Below are 10172 nucleotides of genomic sequence, written 5' to 3' on the forward strand. Positions count from 1 at the left end.
AAAAAGTTATAGAAAAAAAAAGTGTTAACAAATAATGTTAAGTAATATTAATTTATATCTTTTTTTAATAATTTTTTGAGAAAAATTCACTCTCCTCTTCTGAGAGATGTTAAAATGATACTTTCTTTTCTGTATTTGTAAAATGTATATTTCCTTTTCTTATAACTTTTAAAAAATCTCATCTTTACTCCATTTTAAATTTTGTGTTAACTAATGTTAACTTTATCCATTTCTCAAGAAAAAATAAACTGTTTTTACAAAAATACCCTTTAGCAAAAATTTTATTTTGTTGTCAATAAATTTTGCTTACCAAAATACCCTTTAATAAATTTTTTTACCAAAATATTTTTTAAAAAATTTAATAATTAAATTAATTTTTTCTAAAATACCTTTCAATAATTTTTTAATTATTAAATTATGATTTTATTAAAATTTTTGTTAACAATTATAGTTCTATTTTACTATTAATTTTTCGATATCAATATATATTATTCTAACGAANGGGAAAGGCAACCTTGCATATTTGTGATAATTTATGTATTCTTTTTCTTTCGATATATGATTCTTATAAATGGAATACAGTCATTTGCATTGTTCAAGTCAGTAATTTCTACATTACTAAACAGTTCTTGAAATATAGAAAAAAAAAATGGTTTGCAATTTTACGTGTTTTATGTTTGAGGTTGAAGTACATACATATTCAAACCCTCAGTTAACACGAGAGATCTCTAATTTTCACATAAAATGGCACCACAGTTAACATTTATAGCTTAATGCATAGTTCTTACACAGTATATAATTATATATAGTAATTGAGATGCGGAGAAAGATAACAAACTAGGCCTTATTTGAATAATTATAGTGGGGGCAAAAACAACATACTGCAATAACCCCACGGAAATGAAAAAAAAAAAAAACTAAAAACACATCACGCATTAACCCTATCATTATGAAATACGGAAAACAAATATCAGGAACTAGACCCTCTACGTGAAACACATTAAGTAACTTCTTCTCTTCCAATAGACCAAAGTCATAGTGTGGACTCTAAAAACTATAATCATCACCTATTTCCATGTTGTTCAAGTGTTCAGACAAGTAACCACCCAGATTTTGTAACTGTTGCGAAGTATCAGAACACCTACTACTCTACCCAGAGTTACATCCGGACTCTGAATTTTCATATTTTTTTCCTCTTGCAATTTAGAGTCTCTACTAGTATTATTGATATTCAAAGCCTCATCTTCTGACACTTTTACAATTGATCCAAAAGTACTACTCGTAACTAAATGATTACTTTTTGCATAGAATGATTTTTTGAATCTCCTGTTATATTGGCTGCTTCATTCTTGCAATCACTAACATCATATTACTTATATATGAATGGACCAATTTGTGACTGAGCATTACTCACCTTGGAGCACTTGCTTACAAAACTGCCGAATTTCTGCAAGTACTTCCTCCATATCTTTTGTCGGAATAGCTGCCTTAGATTTGAGATTGCTGAACTGCTCATACTTTGGATTACCGTTTGGTATCATAGGATTACTGTTTGGAATCATATTATGCAAGTATCCAAAGCAATGGTTTGTGCAGTTCAACTCATTACAGGATTTGTAATTTTCCACTTCACTCTTCCCCATAATTCCCTGTTTAGTAGCATCACAAGAGTTATAATCAGCTCCTGTATTCATAGCCATGCACATAGAATCCTCTAGCATGTAGTTATTACACTCTTCAACTAAACCAGAGTTTTTCAAAACCTCCTCTAACTCTCCTTCTAGTCCTTCACTTCCTCCAGCAACTTCGTCCTTTACATACTTAAAAGGCCCTTGAAGAATTCCTCCCTCACATTCCATCTCTAATAATTCATTTACCTCAGAAAACTTGAGTTGTTCTTCCAGACCCATATCAAGATTCCCCTCCAACCCGTCAACTTTTGCAACATCACCACCATTCAAAGTATCTATATAGGTTCCACTTGGTGATTTCTGATCAAATAATGGACCAGTAGATGATCCATTAGAACCTATTAATTCTATGCCATGATGCTGAGGGAAGTTCAAACGAGCACCAGGGCCATACATGGTCCTTGCTGCTTCATCATAAGCAAGAGCAGCTTCAAGTGCAGTAGAAAAGGTTCCAAGCCAAAGCCTGTTTGCTTCTTCACCAACACGCTTGCTATTGACAGGTTTGCGGATTTCTGCAACCCATTTGCCCCCAATCCTTTGCCTCACACCCCTAAACTTGCAATCATAATTCTGTGGTCCACCTTTGCCTTTCATACACCCTTTTTTCGATCCCTTTGCAGGAACCTTGTGAATTACTTCAACCCCATCTCCTTCACTCATTGGTTGTTGCTGTTTATTGTACTCCTTCCACTTCTCAAGAGTACTCTCTACTGAATCACTTCCTCCACTGCGTCTCCTGCGCGATCTCCTTTTTCTACAGCAAACAAAACCAAAATTCTGTCAACTTCGTTCAACTCCTTAAAATGGTTTGTTAATAAAGCATGAGAATTCATAAAATATAGTAATTCATATATAGAAACATATAAGAATTATAGAAAGAAAATTCTCCTACCATAATTAAACATCAATTGAAAACTACTAAGAAGACAAAAGAAATGATGAAACAAAAACCACAGCTAAAATAATTCAATAAAGAGAAGAAACTAGTTAAGTGGAATGAAAACATTGAAAAATCAGAAGAAACTACTCACCTAGGAATAGTTTCAGTCTTCATGTGCTTTGAAATTGCTACTGAAAATATGTAGTTCAAGAATTTTTTTGGTGTTGAGGATGCGTGACATTCCAATGTAATAGTGTGTAAGGATTTTTGAGGGATTTTGAGTATTTGTATTGTATGTAGTCGGTTTGTACGGGGATGATAGGCACGTACATAGAATTCAGTGATGTAGTCAGCAACATCACGAATAATTTGGAGATTAAAGAATTTGTTTGATTTAGCCTACTTAGAGGTATAATCAACAACGTCACTTGGAGATTAAGAGTTTGTTTGGTTTATCAATTGAGTTTGAAAATGCAGGTTCAATTTTTAACGCTTTAAATTTGTGTTTCTTTATTTTTTTATCTTTAGATATATACGTGATTTTATGTATAAATTCTCATTCACTTGAAACAAAGAAAAATTATAATTTTTGTTTCTATTATTAAGTTACGTGTAGTTAATATAAATTGATAATTAAAAATTATTAGATGATTTAAAAATTTTAGCTAAATTGATAATATTTTTAACTATTAACTTTACATGAAAATAACTAGACATCAATTTTTATTTCTATTTATATAATATAATTCTAATAATATTTATTTTATTATAATTTAGTTTAATATAAAATTATCAAACATAAATAATAGTAATACTCACTCACTCTCAATATAAATTAAGTTTGTCACCAAAAAATATAAATTAAGTTTGTAAAATCAATTGATACTAACTTTTATTTATAAATTTTAATCAAAATACACACTAAAAAACACTAAAATTTGGTTCCACAACAAAAATCAAAACATAAATATAAAAATAAAACAATTTTTTATAAAATTTGTTTTGATACATATTATTTTATATATTTTTTAAACCAAAATATTTTTATTATTATCTTTGTATTCGTATCTCAGTCTTAAAAGTAAAAATAGATCAAGTTTATATAACATATAAAACGTTATTCTGCTTAATCCTTCAAAGGAGGGAAGAGGTAAAGATTCAGAAGATACTCTCAAAATTTGGATAAGGCCATTTATATGACTAACTTTAATAATCTATGACGTAAATTTTGATCTTGTCACTTGTCACTTGTCAGATGGAGACACATGGCAACAGTAGGTGGCATACAAATGGCGCAGTGGTCACGTATGGGTCAAGGGGCAATAGTAGATCGTACAGCGTGACAAATGGCAGATGTCTGCAGTGGTCACGTATAGGTTAAGGGTGTTTTTTACCTTAAATAATTCATTACTAAGGTGAGTTATAGCCTGCACCGGTTCAATTGAGGAGAAGGATGCGCCAGTGACAGCTGAGTGGCTGACACAAGTTTCTGTTTTAGTGTCAGGTCTTTAGGATTTTTTTAAAATTGCCTATACACTTCTTCATATAGTATTATGACACCTACATTTATACATATTTTCGTTGGAACCCCTCTGTATAAATGGGCTGTGGACTGAGTTGGGATAGTCGCTGACAAATGGGGGACGACCATATGGTTTGTGATTCTGACCCTTACTTTACTTTCATCTCTCTTTATTGGGATGTTTGGGATTAACGGGTTGAGATTCCTGCAATACTTTTCTTCATTTGGGTCTTCTCAAGTTCAGTTTTTTTCACCCTTGGGTTGATCATATTTAGCTTGAGTTTGTTTTTTTACTTGTTTTGGATGTGGATTGAGTTCAGAGGATGTGTGCAAAGAAGTTGAATGTGGAAAGGGGGCCTGCAAGCCTTCTAAGAACAGCACTTCCTTATAATCCTGGTTGAAAGCAATCTCTCTCTTCCCATACTCAGGTTTTCACCTTTCTTCCTTGCATAGTACCCAATTGTAAGAACTCTCTCTCTCTCACTCTCAATTGTTTAAGTGGTGAACTAGTTGCATTAACACATGGTGGTTTTAGGGTGCATAAAATGCTATGTAGTTAGTTTTGTTTCTGGTCATTATTTGGTACCATGTCAATGAGCAACTTTCTAAATTTAACCCAGTTATTATATGAAGCAATTGACTTGCTATAAAGGATGTAGCTTAGTGGAAGATTTTACTCACTGGAATGCATTTCTGGTTGAACTTGTTCCTTAGACTAAGATGTTAAACTAATATTTGAAATCAAGGGATTAAATCAATTTTAAGTCTTAATGGATATATATTAAATCAGAAACGTCTTAATCAAATCAGATGATTTTAACTTTTCAACAGTAGAGCATTGCTAAGAATTAAGATGTGGCCAGTCTTTACCCTAGACCCTCAGTTCTACTGTTAGCTTTTTGCGATTTTGACTTAGGTGCTCAATTCTAATAATGACTATGAACCTTCCTTGATAACCTTTTTGTAATTGCAGCATGGAAGCCCCTGCCCCTGCTCCACACAAAGAAAGAAGATCCAATGAATCAGTGTTTGATGGTAACAGACAGAAAAAACTGCTGCCATCAAATGTTGCTGTTCAATTTCTTTTCGTGTTTATATCCTTTTTGATCATGTAGCTTGCTTTTGGGTTGATTGTGGAGGTGGGTCATGTAACAAGACATCACCCTTCTCCTACAGTTGCCATTGTGATGTTGGATATTACAATATTCTCAATGGTCAATGCCACTGCCTCCCCTTGTGTCAAATAATGTAAGTGTTACAAACCTCACCCATGTTTCATATCATTGGTTTAGAAATGTGGAAAAGTATGATCTAATGTTCACATTTTTCCTAAGGTGCTATTGGCATTGATTGCTCTAACCTGGGAATTTCAATGACGAACTCATCTACCACAGCAACGCCACCAACATTGTCCGCGAGCGGTAAGAATGAAGTTAAGGTCAATGCTCTCTGGTAAAATCACAAATAGGAGTTGCATAACTTGGCTTTATCAATTGTGATTCAGCTAAAGAAATTTCATGGAAAATCAAGCGCTTATTCTAAGTGCTTTCTCATCTGAAATCAGCATTCTAAACCAACTATTTATTGCTACATAGTTGTTTAGGCTGCTTACAATTTTGTTGAACCTTGTCAGTTATTACCTTCTCCTTGATTTTTTGGGTTTGCAGCTAGCTCAACTCTCCAAGGAAGCTGTATTGGGTTGCTTATGTTGATAATGTTCATGGCTAGTATATAATTGCATTAGGGCTTTTTGTCCTTGATCTTAAGACTTAAGAGTCTCTCATTCTTATTTTGGTCGGTGAACCCTGCATGTTACTGATCCCTGAATAATGCCACACTGAGTTCAATCGCATGATTATTGTAATGTTATTGACACGGAAGCTAAGATTATAGGTTATGGAAGTTGCATCTTTCATATCTTTTTTGTCTTGTTGTTTCATAGTATTTACAAGAAAAAATATTATTATTCCAAACAGATATATTCAGAACCTTTGCTCATATATTCCTTCTTTGCAAACTTTGTGCATTATATTTTTTTTTCTTTTTTGACAGAATTATGATTTTGGAAACTAGGTGAGCAAAAACATCACTCCTTGACTTATATGTTAGCTCTATAATTTAGTCGTGAAATGTTAAAATTTGGGCTCAGAAGAAAAATAAACCCACAGTGTTGTTATTTTCTTACCAATTAAAACCAAAGAAATCTAGTATATAAATTAAAAAAAAAGTATTTGTTAGTAGTTAGTAACTGTTTTTGTCACCCTACAAAATTGAATCCTTCTCCATGTTTGCTTAATTGGTTATGAATTTATGGTCCATATATGCAATATCATTATGATTTGTGTCCAATATTAATATCAAATTGCCTTAAGCATGAAATAGGAAGAGCATCATATAAAACCGTAGTTTTGACTTATAAAAAATGGGTTGGCTTATTAGGAAACTAGAGTATTGTTGTGTGGATCGGAGCTTTTTCTTACTTGTCAATTTTCCGAAGAGAAACGAAAAGAAAAACAATTATTGTTAACCAAAGAGGGTAAGTAATAAATAGTTGTGTAGTGCCATTGAGTACTAGGTCCTAAGTCATTAAAAGAAGCAATCTATATTTATTTTGATGCGTATATATTGGTTTAATTTAGATTATATTAGTTGCTAATGGCTGCATAAATCAGGCACATTATTATGTTTCACAAAAAATGAATAACTGGATTAAAAAGACAAGGCCTGCATGAAGTTCAGTTCAAGCTAAGGAGGGTTATAGGGTGTGAAAAGGAAGAAGAGAGTATCCCGGTGTTAGATTCTTCATTAAATTGATTGGGTCATGGGTGAGGAGAGGAGCTAGGGCCTAGTTAATAGCATAGTTATAACCTAACCGATTCAATTACTGGTTCGATTCTGATAACTATACTTTTTATTGTTATATTAATTATTAAATAATTAATTATTAAATATCATGGTTGGTCTGTTTGATGCAGGTGTCTGTTTCCTTCGGCTTTCACTGTTGTGAGTTGCAACTTGCAACACATAAATTGCACCCCTGTCCCACCATACAAATTACACAATAATCTGGCACTACTAAGCTAACAAAATAGTAAATACGATAATAATATTAGGCCTTGTAACTTATTGTGTTCCTGAATAAAAACAATTAGACCCACGAATTTTATCACACGATAGGTTTTTAAGTGGACCAAAAATTTGTCTATTCCACCAAAAAATCGGTTTCAGTCCCAACCCATGATTTCTTGACATTTACAAACCAGTCCCAAATGAGAGCTAAATTAAAATTCTTTTCGTTTACCACTTTACCTCTTTATCGGTGAACATTGCACCTGACACATATCATCTCACTGATCTTCATCTACGCGTGTCACTCCTTCAAGCTAGACAGCAATGCAGAAAAGACAAGATGCATTCTTCTCTATTTAAGTACTAGTTGTTCTTGTTTGTATCTACTACTTGTATAATTGCCGTGGCTCCTGAAGCCACGCGTCAGTTCCTCAATAACTTAGAATAAAAAAATTGAAACGGTGAGTCAGCCTAGGGTTCATGTCACTCTGCCTCTCTCTTATCTTGAGAAACAACAAGTTAGGTGGGAATTTTTACGGCGGCCCTGTCCTTTCTCTGTCCCCTTCCATCATGTGGCGTGTTTCACTGTTCAATCCGAATTTCCTGTGATGTAGGTATGTAGTGGTTATGACTTATTTCAGATTCTTTGATATTTGTTTACTTTGATACTCAAGTTTCCTTTCAATTAACAGGATTTGTTTTTGTCCCTGTTTGGGCGTTCTTTTCTGATTCTGTTTTGAAAATTGGATTTTTTGTTTTGATATAAGATATTTTGTTAACTCCGCCTATGTTACACTTGCGGTACATAGCCGGTCCCAAGCCCGGATAAAGGAGGAGGGTTGTGTTAGGTCTTCGGCAACCAACATAAAAATATAGCCGAACCCCCATGACATAAGATATTTTGTTCCAGTAACAGTAATTATTTTTGGTTCTGTTCATCCATTCCCTTCTGATTTCCTTCTGAAAATTGGGTGGTTTTGTTTGTATTGCTGCTTATGTGATAGATGAAACAAATGAACTATGCTTAGTGTCAACTGATTCAAAAAAGCTCCTCTCTAATCTCACCTCCTGGAAGGAATGTTGGAAGATAACACTCAGAATCATCAGAATGAGGAGTTTAATTGATCATAGGGAGGAGAATGAAGAACATGCTTTTCTTCGGCCTCTGATAATGGATAAAGAAGTTAGTTATTATAGCTATTTTGATAGTTTTGTTGAATAAGTTTGTATAGAAAAATTTTAGTCGCTTTAATTAGTCATTTGAAATGGATAATAACTGTTCAATGCACAGATTTAATCATGCTGCTTCAGATGCTTTTTGAACTTTTTTCTCTAAGTTCTTTCTACTTCCTTGGTGTTGTTAATTTAAAAAGTTTGTTAGTGTTTTAGCAATTGTTAGTTTACCAATTCTCTGTCCCTTAACTTAGACGAGAACATACATACCAAAAATGAAAACATATTATTCTTTTTCGATTTTCTGTTAGGTTCTTCGTTTTCAGTATGCAGTGATTTTATTAGGGTTTGCAATTGTGCTCCTGATTTTCCACTGGGGTTTGTGTGTTTTAAATCTGAGTTTTGTAATTTTCCGTTGATTTTAGTACTCAATTTTCTATAACGTACACTGAACTATTGAGCTATTAATACTCATACACACTTGATTTAGGGTAGGGTTTAGGGAGGGGGATGATTTGTACTTTTGGTGCATGCGTTTATCTTCTTTCGATAGTGCTCCTACTAACACATATACTTAAAATGTTGACAAGGATATGTGTACACTATAAAATCAGTCATGATTTTTTATTTCACTTATTGTTTTTTTTATTGGATAAAGTAATTTTAAAAATATTTGGATCTTTTTAGCTCTCTCTCGTGTCAATTTGAGAGTCAAATACGCAATTTTCTGAATACACAATTTTGATATTAATGGCACAAAATTATAAACAAAAATTTTTCACAAGAAAAAAATTAGAACATCATGTATTATTAACGTATATTAGAATAGCATCAATTTATAGATATTTGTTTGAATCAACATAAAAATATAATTTTATTATTTTAAAACACAATGAGTTGTATTAACATTACGCATAACCAAATTATTAGTTAATAAGTTGTCTTTAAGTAGGTTAATAACTTCGTTCACTTACCATATTTTTCAGGCTCTTGTGACTCAACTCGAATAGTTTACTTATGATTAGTTGATTTACTGTATAGTAAGTTTAACTATATATTTTATAATAATAATTCTGTTCTTATTGTGTGAGGAGAATTACTTGCATTTGAGATCTTAGGTCAATAAATTTGTGACTTGCGTATGTGTGAAATTTTTTTTAAACTTGATATTATTTGTTTAGCTCATAACTAATAACTAATATGAATTTTTTGTGTTATTATTATGTTTTACTGATAACATTTTTAATTTATTAGGAAACCAGATATTTTTTTAGGTTCAAGTATCAAACTAAAGCAATTTTTACTCTTTTGATTACTGATGATTTTTCTCAATTTTGACTCTTATTTATCTCAATGTTAGAAGATTTAATTTTATGCATTTGAATAATAATATTTTTTTGTTGTAATACGTGAAAAATCCTATAAAATCTTATACGGTTCAATTTCAATTGCTCCCTTCCTTAAATTTTAATGCGATGAAAGAATTCTTTTTATATACATAAATTATATTGATTTTGGTTCTTATTTATGTTTATCTTTTTAATTGTATTGTTTATATTTTTAAGTTGTATTTGTTGTTGCATAATTTATGAAGTTGAACAAGATACAATGTTCTATGAGATAGGATTTCTATAGCCAATTCTAAGACGTGCTCATCAAAATTAATGTTTTGAAAAGCAACGATACTTATGCAAACTATGAAGAGTTAGGAAAAAATACTTATATATTGAGTAGTGATAGAGTAAATAAATCTGTTACATTTTGTTAAGAATTGAACAATAAAAGTACCTTTTATCAACTTAAAAAATGACAATCCAAAAACACTAAAAAAACAAAT

At 31.9% G+C, this 10172-nt stretch overlaps 1 protein-coding gene and 2 long non-coding RNA genes across 7 annotated transcripts; 2 read left to right on the plus strand and 1 right to left on the minus strand.

Annotated features, from left to right (window-relative positions):
* Window positions 955–3028, minus strand: LOC107639670. Its single transcript, XM_016343220.2, has 2 exons — window positions 2723–3028; window positions 955–2445 (listed from the first exon to the last, which is right to left on the minus strand). The coding sequence occupies exons 1-2, from the start codon at window positions 2743–2745 to the stop codon at window positions 1407–1409; spliced, it is 1062 nt and encodes a 353-aa protein (XP_016198706.1). The 5' UTR covers window positions 2746–3028; the 3' UTR covers window positions 955–1406.
* Window positions 4059–6091, plus strand: LOC107639671. 5 transcript variants are annotated; one of them, XR_002361477.1, is made up of 4 exons: window positions 4059–4225; window positions 4414–4555; window positions 5067–5341; window positions 5428–6091. It is a non-coding gene; the product is annotated as an uncharacterized LOC107639671 (long non-coding RNA). The 5 variants fall into 5 exon arrangements; XR_002361478.1 differs by having other exon boundaries at window positions 4065–4555; window positions 5067–5128; window positions 5209–5341; XR_001620268.2 differs by having other exon boundaries at window positions 4065–4555; window positions 5428–5514; window positions 5761–6090.
* Window positions 7631–8459, plus strand: LOC110271162. The gene is made up of 2 exons (XR_002361474.1): window positions 7631–7776; window positions 8167–8459. It is a non-coding gene; the product is annotated as an uncharacterized LOC110271162 (long non-coding RNA).

The sequence above is a fragment of the Arachis ipaensis genome, chromosome B04, assembly GCF_000816755.2.
Source record: "Arachis ipaensis cultivar K30076 chromosome B04, Araip1.1, whole genome shotgun sequence".
Taxonomy (NCBI): Eukaryota; Viridiplantae; Streptophyta; class Magnoliopsida; order Fabales; family Fabaceae; genus Arachis; species Arachis ipaensis.

Excerpts from the sequence above, each read along its gene's own strand:
- LOC107639670 (XM_016343220.2), bottom strand. The coding sequence starts at position 2,745 with ATGAAGACTGAAACTATTCCTAG. Across the intron at positions 2,446-2,722 it reads AAGACTGAAACTATTCCTAG|AAAAAGGAGATCGCGCAGGA; the intron begins GTGAGTAGTTTC and ends TGTTTGCTGTAG.